At 40.8% G+C, this 27,486-nt stretch overlaps 1 protein-coding gene and 24 non-coding genes across 25 annotated transcripts; 24 read left to right on the top strand and 1 right to left on the bottom strand.

Moving 5' to 3' along the window:
• The first annotated feature begins 74 nt into the window (after positions 1 to 74).
• Positions 75 to 148, top strand: AC3HAE_034684 (transfer RNA threonine (anticodon UGU)). The gene has a single exon. It is a non-coding gene; the product is annotated as a tRNA-Thr (tRNA).
• Positions 149 to 721: 573 nt separating this feature from the next.
• Positions 722 to 794, top strand: AC3HAE_034674 (transfer RNA lysine (anticodon CUU)). The gene has a single exon. It is a non-coding gene; the product is annotated as a tRNA-Lys (tRNA).
• Positions 795 to 1,041: 247 nt separating this feature from the next.
• AC3HAE_034662 (transfer RNA threonine (anticodon AGU)) lies at positions 1,042 to 1,115 on the top strand. Its single transcript has one exon. It is a non-coding gene; the product is annotated as a tRNA-Thr (tRNA).
• Positions 1,116 to 1,979: 864 nt separating this feature from the next.
• AC3HAE_034650 (transfer RNA threonine (anticodon UGU)) lies at positions 1,980 to 2,053 on the top strand. Its single transcript has one exon. It is a non-coding gene; the product is annotated as a tRNA-Thr (tRNA).
• Positions 2,054 to 2,626: 573 nt separating this feature from the next.
• AC3HAE_034637 (transfer RNA lysine (anticodon CUU)) lies at positions 2,627 to 2,699 on the top strand. The gene has a single exon. It is a non-coding gene; the product is annotated as a tRNA-Lys (tRNA).
• Positions 2,700 to 2,946: 247 nt separating this feature from the next.
• AC3HAE_034625 (transfer RNA threonine (anticodon AGU)) lies at positions 2,947 to 3,020 on the top strand. The gene has a single exon. It is a non-coding gene; the product is annotated as a tRNA-Thr (tRNA).
• Positions 3,021 to 3,593: 573 nt separating this feature from the next.
• AC3HAE_034613 (transfer RNA lysine (anticodon CUU)) lies at positions 3,594 to 3,666 on the top strand. Its single transcript has one exon. It is a non-coding gene; the product is annotated as a tRNA-Lys (tRNA).
• A 247-nt stretch (positions 3,667 to 3,913) lies between these two features.
• Positions 3,914 to 3,987, top strand: AC3HAE_034601 (transfer RNA threonine (anticodon AGU)). Its single transcript has one exon. It is a non-coding gene; the product is annotated as a tRNA-Thr (tRNA).
• Positions 3,988 to 4,873: 886 nt separating this feature from the next.
• On the top strand, positions 4,874 to 4,947 carry AC3HAE_034588 (transfer RNA threonine (anticodon UGU)). Its single transcript has one exon. It is a non-coding gene; the product is annotated as a tRNA-Thr (tRNA).
• Positions 4,948 to 5,520: 573 nt separating this feature from the next.
• Positions 5,521 to 5,593, top strand: AC3HAE_034576 (transfer RNA lysine (anticodon CUU)). Its single transcript has one exon. It is a non-coding gene; the product is annotated as a tRNA-Lys (tRNA).
• Positions 5,594 to 5,835: 242 nt separating this feature from the next.
• On the top strand, positions 5,836 to 5,909 carry AC3HAE_034564 (transfer RNA threonine (anticodon AGU)). The gene has a single exon. It is a non-coding gene; the product is annotated as a tRNA-Thr (tRNA).
• An 884-nt stretch (positions 5,910 to 6,793) lies between these two features.
• AC3HAE_034551 (transfer RNA threonine (anticodon UGU)) lies at positions 6,794 to 6,867 on the top strand. The gene has a single exon. It is a non-coding gene; the product is annotated as a tRNA-Thr (tRNA).
• An 893-nt stretch (positions 6,868 to 7,760) lies between these two features.
• On the top strand, positions 7,761 to 7,834 carry AC3HAE_034539 (transfer RNA threonine (anticodon AGU)). The gene has a single exon. It is a non-coding gene; the product is annotated as a tRNA-Thr (tRNA).
• An 887-nt stretch (positions 7,835 to 8,721) lies between these two features.
• AC3HAE_034526 (transfer RNA threonine (anticodon UGU)) lies at positions 8,722 to 8,795 on the top strand. Its single transcript has one exon. It is a non-coding gene; the product is annotated as a tRNA-Thr (tRNA).
• Positions 8,796 to 9,368: 573 nt separating this feature from the next.
• AC3HAE_034514 (transfer RNA lysine (anticodon CUU)) lies at positions 9,369 to 9,441 on the top strand. Its single transcript has one exon. It is a non-coding gene; the product is annotated as a tRNA-Lys (tRNA).
• Positions 9,442 to 9,679: 238 nt separating this feature from the next.
• On the top strand, positions 9,680 to 9,756 carry AC3HAE_034502 (transfer RNA threonine (anticodon UGU)). The gene has a single exon. It is a non-coding gene; the product is annotated as a tRNA-Thr (tRNA).
• Positions 9,757 to 10,329: 573 nt separating this feature from the next.
• On the top strand, positions 10,330 to 10,402 carry AC3HAE_034490 (transfer RNA lysine (anticodon CUU)). The gene has a single exon. It is a non-coding gene; the product is annotated as a tRNA-Lys (tRNA).
• A 247-nt stretch (positions 10,403 to 10,649) lies between these two features.
• AC3HAE_034478 (transfer RNA threonine (anticodon AGU)) lies at positions 10,650 to 10,723 on the top strand. Its single transcript has one exon. It is a non-coding gene; the product is annotated as a tRNA-Thr (tRNA).
• Positions 10,724 to 11,296: 573 nt separating this feature from the next.
• On the top strand, positions 11,297 to 11,369 carry AC3HAE_034466 (transfer RNA lysine (anticodon CUU)). Its single transcript has one exon. It is a non-coding gene; the product is annotated as a tRNA-Lys (tRNA).
• A 241-nt stretch (positions 11,370 to 11,610) lies between these two features.
• Positions 11,611 to 11,684, top strand: AC3HAE_034454 (transfer RNA threonine (anticodon UGU)). The gene has a single exon. It is a non-coding gene; the product is annotated as a tRNA-Thr (tRNA).
• A 573-nt stretch (positions 11,685 to 12,257) lies between these two features.
• AC3HAE_034442 (transfer RNA lysine (anticodon CUU)) lies at positions 12,258 to 12,330 on the top strand. The gene has a single exon. It is a non-coding gene; the product is annotated as a tRNA-Lys (tRNA).
• Positions 12,331 to 12,577: 247 nt separating this feature from the next.
• Positions 12,578 to 12,651, top strand: AC3HAE_034429 (transfer RNA threonine (anticodon UGU)). Its single transcript has one exon. It is a non-coding gene; the product is annotated as a tRNA-Thr (tRNA).
• A 572-nt stretch (positions 12,652 to 13,223) lies between these two features.
• On the top strand, positions 13,224 to 13,296 carry AC3HAE_034415 (transfer RNA lysine (anticodon CUU)). Its single transcript has one exon. It is a non-coding gene; the product is annotated as a tRNA-Lys (tRNA).
• Positions 13,297 to 13,535: 239 nt separating this feature from the next.
• AC3HAE_034403 (transfer RNA threonine (anticodon UGU)) lies at positions 13,536 to 13,609 on the top strand. Its single transcript has one exon. It is a non-coding gene; the product is annotated as a tRNA-Thr (tRNA).
• A 5,822-nt stretch (positions 13,610 to 19,431) lies between these two features.
• LOC311364336 (putative oxidoreductase PXDNL) lies at positions 19,432 to 25,878 on the bottom strand (the record flags this gene model as incomplete). The annotated part of the gene is made up of 4 exons (XM_084484316.1): positions 19,432 to 19,460; positions 24,468 to 24,749; positions 24,951 to 25,022; positions 25,752 to 25,878. The coding sequence occupies 4 exons, from the start codon at positions 25,876 to 25,878 to the stop codon at positions 19,432 to 19,434; spliced, it is 510 nt and encodes a 169-aa protein (XP_084340442.1).
• Positions 25,879 to 27,486: the final 1,608 nt, after the last annotated feature.

Here is a 27,486-nt window from a genome sequence, read left to right as displayed (position 1 = left end):
CCACAGATTAGAACATATTGATACTGACTTTTTATTACAAGAATTTGCTAAAGTATTTTGATTCTGTCCAAAGTGGTGCTGTGGCTTAGTTGGTTAAAGTGCCTGTCTTGTAAACAGGAGATCCTGGGTTCAAATCCCAGCAGTACCTTGCAGTCTGCAGTATAATTTGATACAAGCTTTTCTTGAGGCACCAAAAAACATCTCGTCTCATCAGCGTTTTTTGCTAGTGGTTGTAAACCTGCAAAGTATCTATACAATAGACTTTCCTTCAATGTCAACTATATGTGCACTAACCATAGCAATCTGGCGTTCACTCTTGGGTGGGCAGGGGAAAGCTTCATGCAATGTATCTATGCAATCTATACAGCTTTCTTTCACCTTATGCCATTACATGAATGTGTTTTAGACATTGGTAAAAATCCCATGGGAGACCAGCAAAAAAATTGCTGGATTTGAAGGTTAGGGTTCCACAAGGTCAATGTGATATTTTGCAACATTGAATACATTTGTCATGCCCGGTTAGCTCAGTCAGTGCATGACTCTTCCATGTCTTTAGACATTGGCACAAGTATTTTGTCTTGATGTGTACAACCATAATTGTATACATTGTCTGTGGCAAAGCAAAGACGACCTCTTAAAGGGTTGATGGGACTGATGCTCATTGATTACTTTGTCTTGGCCAGTTTTGTTTGAAAATTGGCAAGGTCAATAAGGTATATATGCCCGGTTAGCTCAGTCGGTAGAGCATGAGACTCTTAATCTCAGGGTCGTGGGTTCGAGCCCCACATTGGGCTGCAATGTCTTTAGACATTGTCTTAAGCATTCTGTCAAGATGAGTGCAACCGTAATTGTATACATAGTCTATGGCAAAAGTAAGCTGCCCTCTTAAGGCGTTGCTGGGAGACCACCATAGGTGTTTTCCCACATCAAGCCTAAGATGCCCATAACTGTAAGTCTTATCACACAGCCACAGATTAGAACATATTGATACTGACTATTTATTACAAGAATTTGGTAAAGTATTTTGATTCTGTCAAATGAGGTGCTGTGGCTTACTTGGTTAAAGTGCCTGTCTAGTAAACAGGAGATCCTGGGTTCAAATCCCAGCAGTACCTTGCAGTCTGCAGTATAACTTGATACTAGCATTTCATGAGGTACCAAAAAAGGTCTTGTCTCATCAGCGTTTATTGCTAGTGGTTGTAAACCTGCAAAGTATCTATACAATAGACTTTCCTTCAATGTCAACTATATGTGCACTAACCATAGCAATCTGGCGTTCACTCTTGGGTGGGCAGGGGAAAGCATCATGCAATGTATCTATGCAATCTATACAGCTTTCTTTCACCTTATGCCATTACATGAATGTGTTTTAGACATTGGTAAAAATCCCATGGGAGACCAGCAAAAAAATTGCTGGATTTGAAGGTTAGGGTTCCACAAGTTCAATGTGATATTTTGCAACATTGAATACATTTGTCATGCCCGGTTAGCTCAGTCAGTGCATGACTCTTCCATGTCTTTAGACATTGGCACAAGTATTTTGTCTTGATGTGTACAACCATAATTGTATACATTGTCTGTGGCAAAGCAAAGACGACCTCTTAAAGGGTTGATGGGACTGATGCTCATTGATTACTTTGTCTTGGCCAGTTTTGTTTGAAAATTGGCAGGGTCAATAAAATATATATGCCCGGTTAGCTCAGGGTCGTGGGTTCGAGCCCCACATTGGGCTGCAATGTCTTTAGACATTGGCGTAAGCATTCTGTCAAGATGAGTGCAACTGTAATTGTATACGTAGTCTGTGGCAAAAGTAAGCTGCCCTCTTAAGGGGTTGCTGGGAGACCACCATAGGTGTTTTCCCACATCAAGCCTAAGATGCCCATAAATGTAAGTCTTATCACACAGCCACAGATTAGAACATATTGATACTGACTTTTTATTACAAGAATTTGCTAAAGTATTTTGATTCTGTCCAAAGTGGTGCTGTGGCTTAGTTGGTTAAAGTGCCTGTCTTGTAAACAGGAGATCCTGGGTTCAAATCCCAGCAGTACCTTGCAGTCTGCAGTATAATTTGATACAAGCTTTTCTTGAGGCACCAAAAAACATCTCGTCTCATCAGCGTTTTTTGCTAGTGGTTGTAAACCTGCAAAGTATCTATACAATAGACTTTCCTTCAATGTCAACTATATGTGCACTAACCATAGCAATCTGGCGTTCACTCTTGGGTGGGCAGGGGAAAGCTTCATGCAATGTATCTATGCAATCTATACAGCTTTCTTTCACCTTATGCCATTACATGAATGTGTTTTAGACATTGGTAAAAATCCCATGGGAGACCAGCAAAAAAATTGCTGGATTTGAAGGTTAGGGTTCCACAAGGTCAATGTGATATTTTGCAACATTGAATACATTTGTCATGCCCGGTTAGCTCAGTCAGTGCATGACTCTTCCATGTCTTTAGACATTGGCACAAGTATTTTGTCTTGATGTGTACAACCATAATTGTATACATTGTCTGTGGCAAAGCAAAGACGACCTCTTAAAGGGTTGATGGGACTGATGCTCATTGATTACTTTGTCTTGGCCAGTTTTGTTTGAAAATTGGCAAGGTCAATAAGGTATATATGCCCGGTTAGCTCAGTCGGTAGAGCATGAGACTCTTAATCTCAGGGTCGTGGGTTCGAGCCCCACATTGGGCTGCAATGTCTTTAGACATTGTCGTAAGCATTCTGTCAAGATGAGTGCAACCGTAATTGTATACATAGTCTATGGCAAAAGTAAGCTGCCCTCTTAAGGCGTTGCTGGGAGACCACCATAGGTGTTTTCCCACATCAAGCCTAAGATGCCCATAACTGTAAGTCTTATCACACAGCCACAGATTAGAACATATTGATACTGACTATTTATTACAAGAATTTGGTAAAGTATTTTGATTCTGTCAAATGAGGTGCTGTGGCTTAGTTGGTTAAAGTGCCTGTCTAGTAAACAGGAGATCCTGGGTTCAAATCCCAGCAGTACCTTGCAGTCTGCAGTATAACTTGATACTAGCATTTCATGAGGTACCAAAAAAGGTCTTGTCTCATCAGCGTTTATTGCTAGTGGTTGTAAACCTGCAAAGTATCTATACAATAGACTTTCCTTCAATGTCAACTATATGTGCACTAACCATAGCAATCTGGCGTTCACTCTTGGGTGGGCAGGGGAAAGCATCATGCAATGTATCTATGCAATCTATACAGCTTTCTTTCACCTTATGCCATTACATGAATGTGTTTTAGACATTGGTAAAAATCCCATGGGAGACCAGCAAAAAAATTGCTGGATTTGAAGGTTAGGGTTCCACAAGTTCAATGTGATATTTTGCAACATTGAATACATTTGTCATGCCCGGTTAGCTCAGTCAGTGCATGACTCTTCCATGTCTTTAGACATTGGCACAAGTATTTTGTCTTGATGTGTACAACCATAATTGTATACATTGTCTGTGGCAAAGCAAAGACGACCTCTTAAAGGGTTGATGGGACTGATGCTCATTGATTACTTTGTCTTGGCCAGTTTTGTTTGAAAATTGGCAGGGTCAACAAGATATATATGCCCGGTTAGCTCAGTCGGTAGAGCATGAGACTCTTAATCTCAGGGTCGTGGGTTCGAGCCCCACATTGGGCTGCAATGTCTTTTGACATTGGCGTAAGCATTCTGTCAAGATGAGTGCAACTGTAATTGTATACGTAGTCTGTGGCAAAAGTAAGCTGCCCTCTTAAGGGGTTTCTGGGAGACCACCATAGGTGTTTTCCCACATCAAGCCTAAGATGCCCATAAATGTAAGTCTTATCACACAGCCACAGATTAGAACATATTGATACTTACTTTTTATTACAAGAATTTGGTAAAGTATTTTGATACTGTCCAATGAGGTGCTGTGGCTTAGTTGGTAAAAGTGCCTGTCTAGTAAACAGGAGATCCTGGGTTCAAAACCCAGCAGTACCTTGCAGTCTGCAGTATAATTTGATACAAGCTTTTCTTGAGGCACCAAAAAACGTCTCGTCTCATCAGCGTTTTTTGCTAGTGGTTGCAAACCTGCAAAGTATCTATACAATAGACTTTCCTTCAATGTCAACTATATGTGCACTAACCATAGCAATCTGGCGTTCACTCTTGGGTGGGCAGGGGAAAGCGTCATGCAATGTATCTATGCAATCTATACAGCTTTTTTTCACCTTATGCCATTACATGAATGTCTTTTAGACATTGGTAAAAATCCCATGGGAGACCAGCAAGAAAATTGCTGGATTTGAAGGTTAGGGTTCCACAAGGTCAATGTGATATTTTGCAACATTGAATACATTTGTCATGCCCGGTTAGCTCAGTCAGTGCATGACTCTTCCATGCCTTTAGACATTGGCACAAGTATTTTGTCTTGATGTGTACAACCATAATTGTATACATTGTCTGTGGCAAAGCAAAGACGACCTCTTAAAGGGTTGATGGGACTAATGCTCATTGATTACTTTGTCTTGGCCAGTTTTGTTTGAAAATTGGCAGGGTCAATAAGGTATAGTTGCCCGGTTAGCTCAGTCGGTAGAGCATGAGACTCTTAATCTCAGGGTCGTGGGTTCGAGCCCACATTGGGCTGCAATGTCTTTAGACATTGGCGTAAGCATTCTGTCAAGATGAGTGCAACTGTAATTGTATACGTAGTCTGTGGCAAAAGTAAGCTGCCCTCTTAAGGGGTTGCTGGGAGACCACCATAGGTGTTTTCCCACATCAAGCCTAAGATGCCCATAACTGTAAGTCTTATCACACAGATTAGAACAAATTGATACTGACTTTTTATTACAAGAATTTGCTAAAGTATTTTGATTCTGTCCAAAGTGGTGCTGTGGCTTAGTTGGTTAAAGTGCCTGTCTTGTAAACAGGAGATCCTGGGTTCAAATCCCAGCAGTACCTTGCAGTCTGCAGTATAATTTGATACAAGCTTTTCTTGAGGCACCAAAAAACATCTTGTCTCATCAGCGTTTTTTGCTAGTGGTTGTAAACCTGCAAAGTATCTATACAATAGACTTTCCTTCAATGTCAACTATATGTGCACTAACCATAGCAATCTGGCGTTCACTCTTGGGTGGGCAGGGGAAAGCTTCATGCAATGTATCTATGCAATCTATACAGCTTTCTTTCACCTTATGCCATTACATGAATGTGTTTTAGACATTGGTAAAAATCCCATGGGAGACCAGCAAAAAAATTGCTGGATTTGAAGGTTAGGGTTCCACAAGGTCAATGTGATATTTTGCAACATTGATTACATTTGTCATGCCCGGTTAGCTCAGTCAGTGCATGACTCTTCCATGTCTTTAGACATTGGCACAAGTATTTTGTCTTGATGTGTACAACCATAATTGTATACATTGTCTGTGGCAAAGCAAAGACGACCTCTTAAAGGGTTGATGGGACTGATGCTCATTGATTACTTTGTCTTGGCCAGTTTTGTTTGAAAATTGGCAGGGTCAATAAGGTATATATGCCCGGTTAGCTCAGTCGGTAGAGCATGAGACTCTTAATCTCAGGGTCGTGGGTTCGAGCCCCACATTGGGCTGCAATGTCTTTAGACATTGGCGTAAGCATTCTGTCAAGATGAGTGCAACTGTAATTGTATACGTAGTCTGTGGCAAAAGTAAGCTGCCCTCTTAAGGGGTTGCTGGGAGACCACCATAGGTGTTTTCCCACATCAAGCCTAAGATGCCCATAAATGTAAGTCTTATCACACAGCCACAGATTAGAACATATTGATACTTACTTTTTATTACAAGAATTTGCTATTTTGATTCTGTCCAATGAGGTGCTGTGGCTTAGTTGGTTAAAGTGCCTGTCTAGTAAACAGGAGATCCTGGGTTCAAATCCCAGCAGTACCTTGCAGTCTGCAGTATAATTTGATACAAGCTTTTCTTGAGGCACCAAAAAACATCTCGTCTCATCAGCGTTTTTTGCTAGTGGTTGCAAACCTGCAAAGTATCTATACAATAGACTTTCCTTCAATGTCAACTATATGTGCACTAACCATAGCAATCTGGCGTTCACTCTTGGGTGGGCAGGGGAAAGCGTCATGCAATGTATCTATGCAATCTATACAGCTTTCTTTCACCTTATCCCATTACATAAATGTATTTTAGACATTGGTAAAAATCCCATGGGAGACCAGCAAGAAAATTGCTGGATTTGAAGGTTAGGGTTCCACAAGGTCAATGTGATATCTGCAACATTGAATACATTTCTCATGCCCGGTTAGCTCAGTCAGTGCATGACTCTTCCATGTCTTTAGACATTGGCACAAGTATTTTGTCTTGATGTGTACAACCATAATTGTATACATTGTCTGTGGCAAAGCAAAGACGACCTCTTAAAGGGTTGATGGGACTAATGCTCATTGATTACTTTGTCTTGGCCAGTTTTGTTTGAAAATTGGCAGGGTCAATAAGGTATAATTGCCCGGTTAGCTCAGTCGGTAGAGCATGACACTCTTAATCTCAGGGTCGTGGGTTCGAGCCCCACATTGGGCTGCTATGTCTTTAGACATCGGCGTAAGCATTCTGTGAAGATGACTGCAACCGTAATTGTATGCATTGTCTGTGGTGCTGCCCTCTTAAGGGGTTGCTGGGAGACCACCATAGGTGTTTTCCCACATCAAGCCTAAGATGCCCATAACTGTAAGTCTTATAACACAGCCACAGATTAGAACATATTGATACTGACTTTATATTACAAGAATTTGCTCAAGTATTTTGATTCTGGCCAAAGTGGTGCTGTGGATTAGTTGGTTAAAGTGCCTGTCTTGTAAACAGGAGATCCTGGGTTCAAATCCCAGCAGTACCTTGCAGTCTGCAGTTTAATTTGATATAAGCTTTTCTTGAGGCACCAAAAAACGTCTCGTCTCATCAGCGTTTTTTGCTAGTGGTTGCAAACCTGCAAAGTATCTATACAATAGACTTTCCTTCAATGTCAACTATATGTGCACTAACCATAGCAATCTGGCGTTCACTCTTGGGTGGGCAGGGGAAAGCGTCATGCAATGTATCTATGCAATCTATACAGCTTTCTTTCACCTTATGCCATTACATAAATGTGTTTTAGACATTGGTAAAAATCCCATGGGAGACCAGCAAAAAAATTGCTGGTCTCGAAGGTTAGGGTGCCACAAGGTCAATGTGATATTTTGCAACATTGAATACATTTCTCATGCCCGGTTAGCTCAGTCAGTGCATGACTCTTCCATGTCTTTAGACATTGGCACAAGTATTTTGTCTTGATGTGTACAACCATAATTGTATACATTGTCTGTGGCAAAGCAAAGACGACCTCTTAGGGGGTTGATGGGACTAATGCTCATTGATTACTTTGTCTTGGCCAGTTTTGTTTGAAAATTGGCAGGGACAAGTAGCTACATTTGCCCGGTTAGCTCAGTCAGTAGAGCATGAGACTCTTAATCTCAGGGTCGTGGGTTCGAGCCCCACATTGGGCTGCAATGTCTTTAGACATTGGCGTGAGCATTCTGTCAAGATGAGTGCAACCGTAATTGTATACGTAGTCTGTGGCAAAAGTAAGCTGCCCTCTTAAGGGGTTGCTGGGAGACCACCATAGGTGTTTTCCCACATCAAGCCTAAGATGCCCATAAATGTAAGTCTTATCACACAGCCACAGATTAGAACATATTGATACTGACTTTTTATTACAAGAATTTGGTAAAGTATTTTGTTTCTGTCCAATGAGGTGCTGTGGATTAGTTGGTTAAAGTGCCTGTCTAGTAAACAGGAGATCCTGGGTTCAAATCCCAGCAGTACCTTGCAGTCTGCAGTATAATTTGATACAAGCTTTTCTTGAGGCACCAAAAAACGTCTCGTCTCATCAGCGTTTTTTGCTAGTGGTTGCAAACCTGCAAAGTATCTATACAATAGACTTTCCTTCAATGTCAACTATATGTGCACTAACCATAGCAATCTGGCGTTCACTCTTGGGTGGGCAGGGGAAAGCGTCATGCAATGTATCTATGCAATCTATACAGCTTTATTTCACCTTATGCCATTACATAAATGTCTTTTAGACATTGGTAAAAATCCCATGGGAGACCAGCAAGAAAATTGCTGGATTTGAAGGTTAGGGTTCCACAAGGTCAATGTGATATTTTGCAACATTGAATACATTTGTCTTGCCCGGTTAGCTCAGTCAGTGCATGACTCTTCCATGCCTTTAGACATTGGCACAAGTATTTTGTCTTGATGTGTACAACCATAATTGTATACATTGTCTGTGGCAAAGCAAAGACGACCTCTTAAAGGGTTGATGGGACTAATGCTCATTGATTACTTTGTCTTGGCCAGTTTTGTTTGAAAATTGGCAGGGTCAATAAGGTATAATTGCCCGGTTAGCTCAGTCGGTAGAGCATGACACTCTTAATCTCAGGGTCGTGGGTTCGAGCCCCACATTGGGCTGCAATGTCTTTAGACATCGGCGTAAGCATTCTGTCAAGATGAGAGCAACCGTAATTGTATGCATTGTCTGTGGCAAAAGTAAGCTGCCCTCATAAGGGGTTGCTGGGAGACCACCATAGGTGTTTTCCCACATCAAGCCTAAGATGCCCATAACTGTAAGTCTTATCACACAGATTAGAACAAATTGATACTGACTTTTTATTACAAGAATTTGCTAAAGTATTTTGATTCTGTCCAAAGTGGTGCTGTGGCTTAGTTGGTTAAAGTGCCTGTCTTGTAAACAGGAGATCCTGGGTTCAAATCCCAGCAGTACCTTGCAGTCTGCAGTATAATTTGATACAAGCTTTTCTTGAGGCACCAAAAAACATCTCGTCTCATCAGCGTTTTTTGCTAGTGGTTGCAAACCTGCAAAGTATCTATACAATAGACTTTCCTTCAATGTCAACTATATGTGCACTAACCATAGCAATCTGGCGTTCACTCTTGGGTGGGCAGGGGAAAGCGTCATGCAATGTATCTATGCAATCTATACAGCTTTTTTTCACCTTATGCCATTACATAAATGTCTTTTAGACATTGGTAAAAATCCCATGGGAGACCAGCAAGAAAATTTCTGGATTTGAAGGTTAGGGTTCCACAAGGTCAATGTGATATTTTGCAACATTGAATACATTTGTCATGCCCGGTTAGCTCAGTCAGTGCATGACTCTTCCATGCCTTTAGACATTGGCACAAGTATTTTGTCTTGATGTGTACAACCATAATTGTATACATTGTCTGTGGCAAAGCAAAGACGACCTCTTAAAGGGTTGATGGGACTAATGCTCATTGATTACTTTGTCTTGGCCATTTTTGTTTGAAAATTGGCAGGGTCAATAAGGTATAATTGCCCGGTTAGCTCAGTCGGTAGAGCATGAGACTCTTAATCTCAGGGTCGTGGGTTCGAGCCCCACATTGGGCTGCAATGTCTTTAGACATCGGCGTAAGCATTCTGTCAAGATGAGAGCAACCGTAATTGTATGCATTGTCTGTGGCAAAAGTAAGCTGCCCTCTTAAGGGGTTGCTGGGAGACCACCATAGGTGTTTTCCCACATCAAGCCTAAGATGCCCATAACTGTAAGTCTTATCACACAGATTAGAACAAATTGATACTGACTTTTTATTACAAGAATTTGCTAAAGTATTTTGATTCTGTCCAAAGTGGAGCTGTGGCTTAGTTGGTTAAAGTGCCTGTCTTGTAAACAGGAGATCCTGGGTTCAAATCCCAGCAGTACTTTGCAGTCTGCAGTATAATTTGATACAAGCTTTTCTTGAGGCACCAAAAAACATCTCGTCTCATCAGCGTTTTTTGCTAGTGGTTGTAAACCTGCAAAGTATCTATACAATAGACTTTCCTTCAATGTCAACTATATGTGCACTAACCATAGCAATCTGGCGTTCACTCTTGGGTGGGCAGGGGAAAGCTTCATGCAATGTATCTATGCAATCTATACAGCTTTCTTTCACCTTATGCCATTACATGAATGTGTTTTAGACATTGGTAAAAATCCCATGGGAGACCAGCAAAAAAATTGCTGGATTTGAAGGTTAGGGTTCCACAAGGTCAATGTGATATTTTGCAACATTGAATACATTTGTCATGCCCGGTTAGCTCAGTCAGTGCATGACTCTTCCATGTCTTTAGACATTGGCACAAGTATTTTGTCTTGATGTGTACAACCATAATTGTATACATTGTCTGTGGCAAAGCAAAGACGACCTCTTAAAGGGTTGATGGGACTAATGCTCATTGATTACTTTGTCTTGGCCAGTTTTGTTTGAAAATTGGCAGGGTCAATAAGGTATAATTGCCCGGTTAGCTCAGTCGGTAGAGCATGAGACTCTTAATCTCAGGGTCGTGGGTTCGAGCCCCACATTGGGCTGCAATGTCTTCAGACATCGGCGTAAGCATTCTGTCAAGATGAGTGCAACCGTAATTGTATACATAGTCTATGGCAAAAGTAAGCTGCCCTCTTAAGGCGTTGCTGGGAGACCACCATAGGTGTTTTCCCACATCAAGCCTAAGATGCCCATAAATGTAAGTCTTATCACACAGCCACAGATTAGAACATATTGATACTTACTTTTTATTACAAGAATTTGGTAAAGTATTTTGATTCTGTCCAATGAGGTGCTGTGGCTTAGTTGGTTAAAGTGCCTGTCTAGTACACAGGAGATCCTGGGTTCAAATCCCAGCAGTACCTTGCAGTCTGCAGTATAATTTGATACAAGCTTTTCTTGAGGCACCAAAAAACGTCTCGTCTCATCAGCGTTTTTTGCTAGTGGTTGCAAACCTGCAAAGTATCTATACAATAGACTTTCCTTCAATGTCAACTATATGTGCACTAACCATAGCAATCTGGCGTTCACTCTTGGGTGGGCAGGGGAAAGCGTCATGCAATGTATCTATGCAATCTATACAGCTTTTTTTCACCTTATGCCATTACATAAATGTCTTTTAGACATTGGTAAAAATCCCATGGGAGACCAGCAAGAAAATTGCTGGATTTGAAGGTTAGGGTTCCACAAGGTCAATGTGATATTTTGCAACATTGAATACATTTGTCATGCCCGGTTAGCTCAGTCAGTGCATGACTCTTCCATGCCTTTAGACATTGGCACAAGTATTTTGTCTTGATGTGTACAACCATAATTGTATACATTGTCTGTGGCAAAGCAAAGACGACCTCTTAAAGGGTTGATGGGACTAATGCTCATTGATTACTTTGTCTTGGCCAGTTTTGTTTGAAAATTGGCAGGGTCAATAAGGTATAATTGCCCGGTTAGCTCAGTCGGTAGAGCATGAGACTCTTAATCTCAGGGTCGTGGGTTCGAGCCCCACATTGGGCTGCAATGTCTTTAGACATCGGCGTAAGCATTCTGTCAAGATGAGAGCAACCGTAATTGTATGCATTGTCTGTGGCAAAAGTAAGCTGCCCTCTTAAGGGGTTGCTGGGAGACCACCATAGGTGTTTTCCCACATCAAGCCTAAGATGCCCATAACTGTAAGTCTTATCACACAGATTAGAACAAATTGATACTGACTTTTTATTACAAGAATTTGCTAAAGTATTTTGATTCTGTCCAAAGTGGTGCTGTGGCTTAGTTGGTTAAAGTGCCTGTCTTGTAAACAGGAGATCCTGGGTTCAAATCCCAGCAGTACCTTGCAGTCTGCAGTATAATTTGATACAAGCTTTTCTTGAGGCACCAAAAAACATCTCGTCTCATCAGCGTTTTTTGCTAGTGGTTGTAAACCTGCAAAGTATCTATACAATAGACTTTCCTTCAATGTCAACTATATGTGCACTAACCATAGCAATCTGGCGTTCACTCTTGGGTGGGCAGGGGAAAGCTTCATGCAATGTATCTATGCAATCTATACAGCTTTCTTTCACCTTATGCCATTACATGAATGTGTTTTAGACATTGGTAAAAATCCCATGGGAGACCAGCAAAAAAATTGCTGGATTTGAAGGTTAGGGTTCCACAAGGTCAATGTGATATTTTGCAACATTGATTACATTTGTCATGCCCGGTTAGCTCAGTCAGTGCATGACTCTTCCATGTCTTTAGACATTGGCACAAGTATTTTGTCTTGATGTGTACAACCATAATTGTATACATTGTCTGTGGCAAAGCAAAGACGACCTCTTAAAGGGTTGATGGGACTGATGCTCATTGATTACTTTGTCTTGGCCAGTTTTGTTTGAAAATTGGCAGGGTCAATAAGGTATATATGCCCGGTTAGCTCAGTCGGTAGAGCATGAGACTCTTAATCTCAGGGTCGTGGGTTCGAGCCCCACATTGGGCTGCAATGTCTTTAGACATTGGCGTAAGCATTCTGTCAAGATGAGTGCAACTGTAATTGTATACGTAGTCTGTGGCAAAAGTAAGCTGCCCTCTTAAGGGGTTGCTGGGAGACCACCATAGGTGTTTTCCCACATCAAGCCTAAGATGCCCATAACTGTAAGTCTTATCACACAGCCACAGATTAGAACAAATTGATACTGACTTTTTATTACAAGAATTTGCTAAAGTATTTTGATTCTGTCCAAAGTGGTGCTGTGGCTTAGTTGGTTAAAGTGCCTTTCTTGTAAACAGGAGATCCTGGGTTCAAATCCCAGCAGTACCTTGCAGTCTGCAATATAATTTGATACAAGCTTTTCTTGAGGCACCAAAAAACATCTCGTCTCATCAGCGTTTTTTGCTAGTGGTTGCAAACCTGCAAAGTATCTATACAATAGACTTTCCTTCAATGTCAACTATATGTGCACTAACCATAGCAATCTGGCGTTCACTCTTGGGTGGGCAGGGGAAAGCGTCATGCAATGTATCTATGCAATCTATACAGCTTTCTTTCACCTTATCCCATTACATAAATGTATTTTAGACATTGGTAAAAATCCCATGGGAGACCAGCAAGAAAATTGCTGGATTTGAAGGTTAGGGTTCCACAAGGTCAATGTGATATCTGCAACATTGAATACATTTCTCATGCCCGGTTAGCTCAGTCAGTGCATGACTCTTCCATGTCTTTAGACATTGGCACAAGTATTTTGTCTTGATGTGTACAACCATAATTGTATACATTGTCTGTGGCAAAACAAAGACGACCTCTTAAAGGGTTGATGGGACTAATGCTCATTGATTACTTTGTCTTGGTCAGTTTTGTTTGAAAATTGGCAGGGTCAATATGGTAAAACTGCCCGGTTAGCTCAGTCGGTAGAGCATGAGACTCTTAATCTCAGGGTCGTGGGTTCGAGCCCCACATTGGGCTGCTATGTCTTTAGACATCGGCGTAAGCATTCTGTGAAGATGACTGCAACCGTAATTGTATGCATTGTCTGTGGTGCTGCCCTCTTAAGGGGTTGCTGGGAGACCACCATAGGTGTTTTCCCACATCAAGCCTAAGATGCCCATAACTGTAAGTCTTATAACACAGCCACAGATTAGAACATATTGATACTGACTTTATATTACAAGAATTTGCTCAAGTATTTTGATTCTGGCCAAAGTGGTGCTGTGGATTAGTTGGTTAAAGTGCCTGTCTTGTAAACAGGAGATCCTGGGTTCAAATCCCAGCAGTACCTTGCAGTCTGCAGTTTAATTTGATATAAGCTTTTCTTGAGGCACCAAAAAACGTCTCGTCTCATCAGCGTTTTTTGCTAGTGGTTGCAAACCTGCAAAGTATCTATACAATAGACTTTCCTTCAATGTCAACTATATGTGCACTAACCATAGCAATCTGGCGTTCACTCTTGGGTGGGCAGGGGAAAGCGTCATGCAATGTATCTATGCAATCTATACAGCTTTCTTTCACCTTATGCCATTACATAAATGTGTTTTAGACATTGGTAAAAATCCCATGGGAGACCAGCAAAAAAATTGCTGGTCTCGAAGGTTAGGGTGCCACAAGGTCAATGTGATATTTTGCAACATTGAATACATTTCTCATGCCCGGTTAGCTCAGTCAGTGCATGACTCTTCCATGTCTTTAGACATTGGCACAAGTATTTTGTCTTGATGTGTACAACCATAATTGTATACATTGTCTGTGGCAAAGCAAAGACGACCTCTTAGGGGGTTGATGGGACTAATGCTCATTGATTACTTTGTCTTGGCCAGTTTTGTTTGAAAATTGGCAGGGTCAAGTAGCTACATTTGCCCGGTTAGCTCAGTCGGTAGAGCATGAGACTCTTAATCTCAGGGTCGTGGGATCGAGCCCCACATTGGGTTGCTTTGTCTCTAGACATCGGAGTAAGTATTCTCTCAAGAAGAGTGCAACCATAATTGTATACATTGTCTGTGGCAAAAGTAAGCTGCCCTCTTAAGGGGTTGATGGGAGACCACCATAGGTGTTTCACCACATCAAGCCTAAGATGCCCATAACCTTAACTCTTATCACACAGCCACGGATTACAACATATTGATACTGACTTCTTAATACAAGAATTTGGTAAAGTATTTTGATTCTGTATTCAGTGGTGTTGTGGCTTAGTTGGTTAAAGTGCATGCCTATTAAACAGTAGATTCTGGGTTCAAATCCCAGCAGTACCTTGCAGTCTGCTGTTTAATTTGATACTAGCCTTTCTTGAGGCATCAAAAAATGTCTTGTCTCATCAGCGTTTTTTGCTAGTGGTTGTAAACCTGCAAAGTATCTATACAATAGACTTTCCTTCAATGTCAAGTATATGTGCACTAGCCATAGTAATCTGGCGTTCACTCTTTTGTGGGCAGGGGAAAGCATCATGCAATGTATCTATGCAATCTATACAGCTTTCTTTCACCTTATGCCATTACATAAATGTGTTTCAGACATTGGTAAAAATCCCATTGGAGACCAGCAAAAAAATTGCTGGATTTGAAGGTTAGGGCTCCACAAGGTCAGTGTGATATTTTGCAACATTGAATACATTTCTCATGCCCGGTTAGCTCAGTCGGTGCATGATACTCTTCCATGTCTTTAGACATTGGCACAAGTATTTTGTCATGTTGTGTGCAACCATAATTGTATACATTGTCTGTGGCAAAGCAAAGACGACCTCTTAGGGGGTTGATGGGACTAATGCTCATTGATTACTTTGTCTTGGCCAGTTTTGTTTGAAAATTGGCAGGGTCAATTCTCTACAATTGCCCGGTTAGCTCAGTCGGTAGAGCATGAGACTCTTAATATTAGGGTTGTGGGTTCAAGCACCACATTGGGCTGCTCTGTCGTTAGACATCGGAGTAAGTATTCTCTCAATAAGAGTGCAACCAAAATTGTATCCATTGTCTGTGGAAAAAGTAAGCTGCCCTCTTAAGGGGTTGATGGGAGACCACTATAGCTGTTTCCCCACATCAAGCCTAAGATGCCCATATCGTTAACTCTTATCACTGTTATGATATTTTAGTCCAGGAAAGGCCGCCGAGACAGGATCGCTTTTAACTCACTTTATTCGGTTAAGGTTTTGGTCTATTGTCTATCGTCTATGAAACAAAAGGAGAGGGATGGTATATAACACGCGCGGAGCGTCTCTAAGCTTGATATCGAGGATACACCGCCCAAGAGATTCTGCCCTCCTTCCGTTCAGCTGTTGCTTTTTATAAACAGGTAAAAGTAGACTTCTTCTACGGCTCTAAAAACTTGCTCACTTCCTCTGTGTGTCCATTGTTGCTCCTATGTGTAAATGTTGTAACTTTGTTAAATGTGCTCAGTACTGCCCTCTGAGGTTGTGTGAGAGTATTACCGCCTAATTTGTCAAATGTGCTCAGTGTTGCCCTCTGGTGATTGTGAGGGGAAATTACCTCTCAACTATGCTCGGTGCTGCTTCATGTGGCTATGTGAGAGTATTACAGCTAAAATGTATCACAAGAGAATATTATGGCTGAAATATGTTACACTCCTGACAGAAAAGACAAACAATGAACTCATTAACTATCGGACCTGAGAACCTGTGATCCAATGGAAACTGGAGCAAACACTACACACACAATGTAAAATGTCCGAAACTCTACATACATGAAGATCACCTGAGCCATTCAAACCTGTGCATGCCTGAAGGAAATTGGAAATTGTGTTATTTTTGTCATATTTTGTAGATTTTCAATGCATACTGAAAGTGTATGAATTTTGTGTTATGCAAGTCTGAAGAGAATTTAAAAATTTAACTGTATACTTATGTTGCTCAATTTTTTGTAATGTTGACTTTCAATATTGTGATACAACACAATAAGTGTTTTGACAAAATTTCCATTGATGAATACATGTGTGCCTTTGTGATTATGCCTTTATGATTGTATGACATATTGATTGTATTGTGTGGTGTTGACTATGTCCTATGTATTCTTTGAAACACACCGAGGTGAATACCGTCCATAATAAGAGACACGGCAGGTTTTTCTCCTTCCATTTTCATTGGGAGTTTTCCAAAATAAGTCGGTTGGTGATGTTGATGATTGTTCCATGGTAACCAACCCATGGATTTTTTTTGTTTTTTCTACTTTATATGGTCAGTAGTGATTATGGCTTGTAGAATGGTCATCTGAGATGACCAAGGAGGGAATTGTGACATATTTCAGCCATAATACCCTCCCACAGCCACAGAAAGCAGCACCGAGCACATTTAATAGTTAAGAGGTAATATTCTCACATGGTCACAAGGGAGCAGCACCGAGCACATACGGTAGGGCTGCAACGTCAGGGGGCGGGCTTTTAAAGCCACAGAACACGCCCACCCCTACCTGCCTATTTAACTCTTGACTCGGCTATAAGAGACAGAATCTCTTGGGCGGCGTATCGTAGATATAAAGCTTAGAGACGCTCCGCGCGTGTTATATACAATTCCTCTCCTTTTGTTTCATAGACGATAGACAATAGACCAAAACCTTTACCAAATAAAGTGAGTTAAAAGCGATCCTGTCTCGGCGGCCTTTCCTGGATTAAAAATAACATAACACATACGATGTAGCAGAGCCATTGTTGTTCAATACAGATTATTGGCAACTATATGAATATATCATTAGCAACCCCTCTAAAGCGACGGTTTGATACCTTCTTGGTCCTTTTAGGTTTTGCCCTTTTTCTGCCTGAGGCTGGTGTTTTATGTTGTTTTCTATGCACCGTAGGACCTCGGGTCCGCCCCCAGCTTGAAGGAGGATATTTAGTGGGTCTTTTGAAAGAAGAAATCATGCCTGCTCCCTGTTGTTTCTGCGTAGATGACGCACGCGTTATATTTGTAATCACATCACCTATAAAGTTTTTGGCAGCACTTTTCAAATGAGGCTTGCTCACACCCCTTTTAAATAAAGGTACCGCCATCCTAAAGAGGCTGCGGAACATACCACCGATTCCTGCTCCATATTGTGCGCTGCTGCCTTCACATCCGGTTAAACCGTTCCCTGCCTGGTTTAAATGGACGTACTGGACGTATTTTTCCTCGTCGTAAGGCGGTCTATAACCCATTACACCAAAAAGTGGGCTAGAAATGTTGGTCGAATATCGCTATAAATAAACATGTTGTAACATCCCCCATGGATGTCTGCCGGATGGGGGGCATATAATGCCCTGGTCTTATCCGCTGGGTACATTTCACCAGCTTTGAAACCCAGTATGATGGCCAGTTTTCCTCTAAATCCAAGAGTTATGAACTCACTACCTTCAATGTATACACGGTTTCTAATACTTTCGTGGTGAAGTTTAATGACCCCTAGAGAAACATGTCTGGCGATAGTCTTGTTGATTTGTTCTAATAACAGCCTGATACTCTCGTAGAAGCCCGCCACTAATAGAAAGGAGGTCCTCTGGCCTGTTTTACTATTTATTAGGGACCGAGCAGAACCTGCAAGGTCCCTATTGTTTTTGGTCCATTTTTTAGGTGCCAAGCACGAAGTGCGAGGAACCTATTGAAATTGTAGTTATTATTAGGTGCCAAGCACAAAGTGCGAGGAACCTCTTGTAATTCTTAGTTTTATTAGGTGCCAAGCACGAAGTGCGAAGGCAACTTATTGTGATTCTAGTTATTATTATTATTATTATTATTTATATTCCGCCGCGTTTGCATTACACAGCCTAAACCGCTCGCACACTTTTTATGCAATTTACCCTACCTGTAGAGGTTGACCCAAGATTAGCAGACAGCAAATATTACACTGATTGGCCCAAAGGTGGCGCTATACCAACTGTCCAAAAAAATGCTAACTTTGCACAAGCATATCTCGTAACCGGTTTGACCTACACTCATGAAACTTTTCACACATATGCATATCCACATGCTGAACAAATATGCCTCAAGAAGCTATGACTTCCGGTAATTGCCTAATGATCCCAGTTTTTTCGACTTTGACTAAAATCCTGTGGCCCATATCATCTATGGACCATTATCTTCAATCTGACAAAAAGATTAGTCTGTACATTTAAGTTTAAAGCACCCATGAGCCATTGAGTTCTAAAACAGGCGTGGTTTAAACCACAAAAATAGTTAATTGCTCATATCAACATCAAGTTGGACTCCTATGATGTTGACCCCAATACAAAAGTTGTATATTATATTAGTTATATTTTCAAATAGGGCGTGGCATCGAAATGGGCGTGGCCTGTCACTAAAATCGCCACAGTTCATAGACGCAATTTTTGATTTGAGCGCGACCGACACAGAAAAAATCATAATCATAATAAAAAATCATAATCACAGCCCTACCAAAACCTCTACCAAATAAAGTGAGTTAAAAGCGATCTTGTTTCGGCCGCCTTTTCTGGATTAAAAGAAAACAAAAAACAACAAGAAAACAAAAAACGCACTGAAACAATTGCACGTTTCATTTGATGGCACACTTTTGAATACAAATCTTTATCTATAAAGACACGAACATTTTACACTTCGGTACAGAGGAAGAAAATTAAATGAGTATTATGTGTGCTGTCATGTCACATCAGTAAGAAAATGTTTACAACATAGTTAATTGTTTGGAGTTCACATGTGGGACATAAATTGTGGTGTGGGTCAGTAATAGGTGTTGTTGTTGTTGTTAATGTTCAACTTTTCACCTCTATATTCTGTTTAATTTGTTTTATTAGGCTATTTTTATTGAAATTTCAAATGAACATGGCAGCAGTAACATGTTATGACGTTTCAGTGAATACAAAAGCACTGCCAGAAGGAGTAATACAAATGGATGAATAAAATAAGATATTTAAATGAAGTAATCAACATGACATGAAAAAATGAAAAAAACATGACATGAAAAAAAAAATATAGGCTATATTAGCCTACATAAGGGAAAAAATATTCAGTCTCGTGTGTTATCCTGTTATGTGGGAAACTCTTTAATAGTAGGCTTTATATATATATAGGCTTTGTGCCTTGGCTCTTTGCACTATTTTGAGGGTAATTCTTTTTTGCTTTGTTTTTTTAAGTGTTGTTTCGACAGTTGAAGATTATGGGTAGTGTAGGCTTATGCCTTCAGCTACAGGAACACAAACAAATTGTTTCTCAGAATTGAAGGGGGAAAACACGGAAACAGATGTACATAACATTGGCTTGTGTAATTAACAAGGATACAATGTTGTGTTAGTGGCAAGAAACGTCACAGATATCATTGTAAAATCATTGTTAAGGGTAAAAACCTAAAAACTGACAGTACACTACTTCCGGGTGATAGGTCCTCCGTTATCCAATGGGACAGGTGCTCATGGCGTCTTTCAGCCCTAGTCCGTAGCAACCTGACGTCATTGAAACATCTGTCTGGTCATAAAATCTTTCTTATAACTACCCAATAGGACAGATGCTCACAGCGTCTATTAGAGACATTGTCGGGTTAATACAGGAGTGACTGGAGCACCCACTCACCCGGAAATCCCAAGAAAGAAGATGCCATACCTGCTCTAAAAATCTATTCAAGTTTTTTTTTTAAGTTGTTAAATTATAGAACATCATTACACTGTAACATAAAATAACATTACCTTCGTAAAAAAACTTGTGTTTCCCGAAACTTGTGTTTCCCGAAACTCCTCTTAACATGATCACACGTGCACTGCTCTAACGACGTTCGTAGGCTTGTAACTGTCCACTGACACAGTGCTGAAATGGGCTCTGTAGGAGGGGGAGACGCAGGAACTGTATATTTTGTGGCAGCAAAAAAGTACCTCCCCATCAAGGCCAACAGCAGATTAGCCTACAAAAAGAATAGACTACAATAATATGAATGCTAAAAATATTAAAACACAATTGATAAGGCCTAGGCCGACATATGCTATTTCAGTCCTAATCCTGAACGCACTGTGCATACATTTTTTTTGCTGCATTTACCCCCTGAAATAATTCCATATTACAAAAATAAAAAATAGCTTGTGTCTGTGTGACAACTACATTTATCTTAATGTGCTGATTTCTGAAACATGCTTTGCACAGCAAAGAGAACAGACTTTCTCTGATTCCGCATAAGGCTTCATTGATTGGCGCGCACTCTCTAGTCTAGAATCTTTGGTGTAAACATTAAAAATGCAACGTTCGATTCATTCATTATCATGAATCATTATCATTTAGATCCTGCCCATATTGTTGGGCAGGGGTATGATGGTACGGGCAATGAAAGCAGGAAAGCGCACGGCGTACATGGCTTCAGGCACGCATCGCAGCACAGTTTCCCGCCCGCAGCAGTCTATGTTCACCTCAGAAACCACACTCTCAACTTGGTGATTGTGCACTCCACTAAGGTCAGGGATGTTTGTCACTGTCTAGACACGGTCCAAGAAATAGTGAACTTCATCACAGCCTCACCAAAGCGCCTACAGTGCTTCATGGCAAACAATCGCAAGAAAAAATGCCTGCAGAAATTCTCTGACACACGCTGGTCTCAGCATGATTCATGCACGATGGTTGAATTAAAATCAGAGGGAAAGCGTGCAGCTCGAAAGCGACCTCCCACACAAGAGCAATGGAATCATTTGATTTTATGATATGCCTTGTGACGTGGCGTTTGATCTGTCAATTCCGGCTGTGCATGTATTTTTGGAATTTTAAATTACTGCAATAAATGTTGTGGTTGTTGACTTCTAACATGTCTCTGTCTTTGCTGTTTAAATCTAACAGTAGTCTACGAGTTATATATCGGCCTTAACAAGTTTTTGGGGTATCGCGAAATTGCGCCAGCAGGACATTCAGTGGTATTGGATGTGTTTTAATACATCCAGCTGGTGACTCCACTCAGGCTAGGAGCCCTCGTTAGCTACGCGTGTTTTCACGACGTTCGTTACGCAACAATGCTTTCGGGAAACGGTGTGAAAACTCTTGAAAACAAAGTGTGAAAACAAACCACTTCAAAAGCCACTTAGGCTAACGATGCTTTCGGGAAACAGGGCCCTGTATGGAGACGTTGTTCATTTTGTGCTGCTGCCACACATGTTATGCTGCTTATATGAGGGATGAAGCCACCTGAAGTTCAGCTGATCAGTTTGATGACGACTTGACTTTTAAAAGATCAACCAACAAAAGTCAGTCGGCTCTCAGACTGATCTCGCAATCAGTCTAAAGGGCTGAAGGAATATGTAATGTGTGTTTATCTGTATGCGTATGTCACTACAAGGTGTCTAGTCAAAAGACTTCTCAAGTACTGAGTTACTTCAGACCAACTGCTAGTAAGCAGAGCAAAATGAAAAAAAATCTCTTTCTCTCACATAATTCTCAAAACTCAGACTATGTGTGTTTATGTTTACTGTGTGTTGCTATAACCGTCACAGAGACACTGAGCCACCAACCCCTAACCCAAACGCAGGGAGGATGTCCTCCTGGGTAAAGGTGGACTGGAAGGTGTGGATGTGTGTCAGTGTGTCTGAGGACCCTCCTACATCTGGGGACACTCTGTAGAAGGACAGAGTGCCAGCAGGACGGTCCAGATACACTCCTACTTTGTTAGAGCGAAGGGGGGGGAGAGATTTGACTGTGTAACTACCGTTGTACCTAGCAGTGTAGACACCATTATAACAATAAAGACTCCAGGACTTGTTGTTCATTCCAAACCTACTGTCATCACCCTTTCCTTTCCTTGTAATTCCTCTGTATGTCACTCCTATATCAACACCTTGTTCCCACTTTACCTCATAGTAACAGCGGTCAGTCAGACCCTCTCTACACAACACCTGGGACCAGTTGTCAAATCTCTCTGGGTGATCAGGATATGACTGGTCCTCATTAACAACTGTCACGTTTCTGTTCTCCTGAGACAGAGAGAGATGTCTGTGGGCTGTGTTTGGGTCCAGTGTGAGTTCACAGGCATCTGACGGGAGAACAAGACATGATTAGCTGCTGAAAAACAGATGATTGGTGTATTATTATTATCTAATGAGAAAAAGCATCAGCATCAGGCTGTTGAACTCTGCTCTTAATAAGAGAAAGGTTCTCCCCACACAATGTAGGATAAGTGCTCTTCTGTGTATTCAACTCGATCTCTTCAATCTGCATACAAATAACCAGATTCAACACTTTCAAACTACAGGCAGTGCATACGCCAAAGTCCAATTGTGCCTGCAGTTGATACACCAATCCTTCCCCTTTTTTTCTGTACAGAGCAGATGGCTCCAAATGCCATGCATCGCCTTGAACGGTCATGATGTCAGCAGCAAACAGGCGAACAAGATGGCTGAGAATTTTTTCATTCTTACTGGAAAATGCTATATTTTTATATAGTTTCGGCATTAAAATGGGTTTTGATTAAATTTCTATTTCTTTTTTGTTTCAAGCCTTTGGGGCCTCCCCTCACCACCACAGTGGAGTCATCTTTGCTTGATGATTATTGGCACGAACGGCACACCATTTCACATTATAAATTGCATTAATACTGGAATAGATTGTGAACTACTGTCCCCCTGGGCAAAGAAGCATAAAGACCCCCTCCTCCAATTTGTGCAAAAATGGGTGTAAATGGGGGAGTGGGGCGGGTCTGGGGGTCCTCCCCCAGAAAATTTTGAATTTGGTAGATGTGATTTCCTGTATTCTGGTGCATCTTGGGGATGGCCAGCTGGAGATGGGCAATACCTTAATTATTTCAGATTCATAGCCTATAACCTGACTTGCAGGGCCTGCACAAGCGAACTAATATAGCACTGGGTTTAGCTGCCCCCAAACCATAAGTCTACTTTAAAGGCCTAGCCTATATTTTAGTCCATATTTGATAAGATACATTCAGGGTCCCAGACAGACATTGTGGCATGAGCAGAATTTCATGATTTAGAGGGCTTTTAGATATATCACATCACATATCGTGTGATATTTACCTGAGAGACCCCATTCAGACATCAACCCATAGCCCATTTTGTATGATTAAGGAAGCCCAATTGAGAGGGTAATCCACCCCTGTATTAATATAGTTGTTATTTACCCCAAAGCAGTGTCTTTTTAACCTCAGAGGGTACTGAAATCGCAAATCTATTTTAAACTCTCATATTTAAAGTGAAACACTAAGTGTGGTTTACTGAACTTGGAAAAAAAAAAAGATTTTTTTTTTGGTGGAGCGATGTGCAGCAATGTAGTTCATTGCTGCACATCAGGGCCGGCCCGAGGCATAAGCGAACTTGCTTGCCAGGGGGCCGGCCCTGATGTGCAGCAATGAACTACATTTTTTATGGCTGTGCCCAGCAGCTGCTTTGCTCTGTCTCCCCCTATTGGTGTTTTATTGTCTGTGCAATGGACAAGGCATTCCTATATTTTCCCCCATCTCTACACCTGTTTGACGTCTTCCTTCTCCAGTCATCATGTTTCATCGTACCCTCGCCTCGTCAATCTCCTGTTTTTCTTCCCTTCTGCTCTCATCCTCCCTAAATTAACCTCTGATTTAATGCAACATCCAGTGTCTGCGTCTGCGCTTTGGTTCTCCCCTGTTCGATCATACACACATTTTTGTTCGGAATCTCCCAGTCCCGCAGGGATGGCGTTTATATCTACCACTGACAATAGATTAAATGTCAGCCATCTTGTATGCCGGTGAGCTGGTGACGGCATTCAAGCTAATGCATGGTATTTGGAGTCATCTGCTCTCCACAGAAGTTAATGAGAAGGATTGGTTTATTAACTGGATGCATGATTTGACTTTGAAGTTTGTAGTTGAAAAATCTAAAATCATGTTATTTGTACATAAATTGAAGAGATCTGGTTGATCTATCTATCTATCAAATAAATATATGAAGAACAATGCTACGAATATATGAACAATGTTATGAATATATCAACAACATTGTTACAAATATATCAACAACAATGTTTTAAATATATCAACAACATTGTTATGAATATACGAACAACAAGTTTAGAAATATATTATCAACAATGTTATAACTATACATTATGAATATATCAACAATGTTCTGAATATATCATCAATGCTACGGATATATGAACAATGATATAACTATATCAACAACATTGTTGTTATTGTTATAAATACAGGAACAACAAACATCTCCTTGGATCCAGATCTTACCAAAGACAAGAAGCTCAGTGGTGCGATTGGCCTTGCCAGCGCAGTTGGTCGCCATGCAGCAGACCGTGTTCACACCAGCCCTCACACCTCTGACAAAGAGGAACCCCCTCTCCACCCAGGCCTCTGATTGGTTCAGGGACCTGCCGTTGTGGAGCCATTCAACCATGGGCTCAGGCGTGCCTCCGACATTGCAGGCAAAGCGGGCCGTGTGGCCCAGGGGCAACACCTTGGTAGTGAAATGGAACTCTGTGATGCTAGGGGCCTCCTCCTTCATGGGCATCACTGAACCGTAAGAAACCAGGACAAGATGGGTGAACAAACAACACATATCTTACTTACAGTATTATTATTGATAAAAATACTAATTGTAATAACTAACCCTAACAACTTTTTTTAAATCATGATAATCATTAAGATTATTATGACTATTATTACTACTATTATTATTGTATTTATATTCAGGATTATATGATTTAGACTCACAGAGGCGCACGGTGATTATGAGAATACACAGCAGTCCGAAGCTCAGAGTGACAATGCTGTGTGACTTTAGAGCTGTTCAGGAGTCACAAACACACACACATAAGCAAACACACAGACACACATGTACACACACATACGCATTGTAATGTGCACACATATATATTTGTACTGCTTGGCTATCATTCACAGTTGAGACAGCCTCTCTACGGTTTGTAAAATCCCTCCACATCTTCAAGAAACATTTACAACGGCATGCATAGAAAATATTATATATCTCAACTTATATTTGAGATTTGTTCATACTAATGACAACCTTTATGTAATTGTGTTGAATCCACTTGATATCATTTAAGTTAAATGAGTGGCCTTTATTAATTAGAAAAATGTGGATAAAAAAAAACATTGGGACTCAAATGTTACGTTCCACTGCCACTAATACTAAGTAATGAAAATACAAAACTTGTGTTCTAATCGCTGAAGCTGCTCTGCACTCTGTCTAGTTGTTACTTAATAACAAACATAGATCAGGAAATACACAACCACTTGAGATGCCTAGTAACAGTCCGTAACTCATGGGCGTAATCACAGGTAGTTTGGTCTGCAAACCTAAATGTGTGCTGTTTGTCTAAAACATACACATGTCTTTATTTAGGGGAATAATTCGGTCTATACGAATGCTGGTACGTGAGGAAGGTGAAAATAGCTAAAAACGTTTGCTGGATGTAAATCTAAAATGTATGCAGATTAACAAATAATTATTACTGGTTTATTTCTTTAAAATCCTCTAAAAAGGGAACCTACCAAATCTTCTCCTACTGGTCTCCGCCCGGTCCGAAGACGTGTCCTCAGGTTCCTCAGTGAGTCCAGGGTTCACATAGATAGGGTCCATGTTTCCTCTCTGGACAGCTTCCACTGCTTCTTCTTTCATGCTTCAGATGGAGAAACAATGTCACATGTTTTAATTCTGACAGATCATCCATTTTCAATCTGAACCATCACTGTAAGCAAATGTTTTTCTTCTATTATTATCAGCTGCCATCATTTTACAGACGCACGCACACACACACACACACACAATATTATTATTTATATTGTATGAAGATACTGAATATTTAGGTAGAATATAGAAGGTAGCACAGTGGACATTGGTGGTCTAGCAGTGGTCAAATTCTATACTATATGTGTCCTGATGTGATGGTGATCAAGAGGAAGAGGACCCAAAAGGCTGTTCTTTTTCTTTATCAAACTCCATCATCACTGATACAGTATACAATTAAGTGCACAGAGAAGACATGGTAGTTTTTTTGTATTTCATGAATATTATGTAAAAGTTCTACAACGAACATGATTGAATGTGGCGGCTGATGGTCAACATCTTACTTATAGTCTACACACTATGACGTGATGTAAATACATTTAGTGTAAAAACTATGATGTGATGAAAACACAATATAGTCTCCACACTATGATGTGATGAAAACACAATATAGCCTACACACCCACAAACTCCAGATCAGGAAGGATTAGCAAAGCCCATTGATAGAAATCATTTGGTTCATCAAGTTAAGAAGTAAACACCCAGAAAATGTTCAACAAATAATTACCATTCTCTGTACTCACCTTATGATGTTTCTATCAGACTTTTTTGTTTAAAGGGTGAGGTTCTTTGTCTCCAGAGAGAAGTACCTCGAACTTGTGTCACTATGGTTTGGGTTTGAAACTTTTTTCAAACTATTGTTTCCTGAACCAGACTTCCTGTCCTCCCCTAACCACAGAGGTTTCAAAACAACCCGTGGCTCCCATCTTAAAACACAGGTGAGCAACTTGTTTGCGTATTTGAGCATATTCATGTGTGAGCACTTTGTATATGTTGATGCGTCTACATATATAACTAGAATCAATAGGAAAGATAAGAGTTACCGTCACTGTGGAAAAGGCTCCCTGGTGATGGAAGATTCCGACCATCCAACAGCTAGCAAAGTGGTTCTCCTTTCTTAAAAGTCATGGTTCAATCATGGTTTCTGTAACACACACAAAGACACACACAAGAGGAAATTACTAACATTTTCCTCACAGTGTCTAACATTGTGCAACATGGCCACTCTGACTGCTGCTGCTGTGGCTCAAAAGTTTTACTCTGTTTCTGTTTATTCACACACACACACACACACACACACACACACACACACACACACACACACACACACACACACACACACACACACACACACACACACACACACACACACACACACACACACACACACACACACACACACACACACACACACACACACACACACAAACACTGCAGGTCAAACCAGGAAACAGCCCAGGAACAATTAGGGCTTTCTGTTGAAGTCATCAAAATAATCAATGCTTACTAAAGATCATCATTGCTTTGAGAGGACTGCTGTTGGCTGTACAGCGCAGCACCTGTCCTCCACACTCCACATACCCTCCACCCAAAGATCAACAATCAAGAGTCATTCCTTTTGTTCCCAGTAATGTTTCGGTTGAACTGACAAATAAAATA

Source organism: Micromesistius poutassou, assembly GCF_964030765.1.
Source record: "Micromesistius poutassou genome assembly, chromosome: 19".
Classification (NCBI taxonomy): Eukaryota; Metazoa; Chordata; class Actinopteri; order Gadiformes; family Gadidae; genus Micromesistius; species Micromesistius poutassou.
The sequence above is the reverse complement of the archived record's forward strand: the minus strand, read 5'-3'. Positions and strand labels throughout refer to the sequence as shown.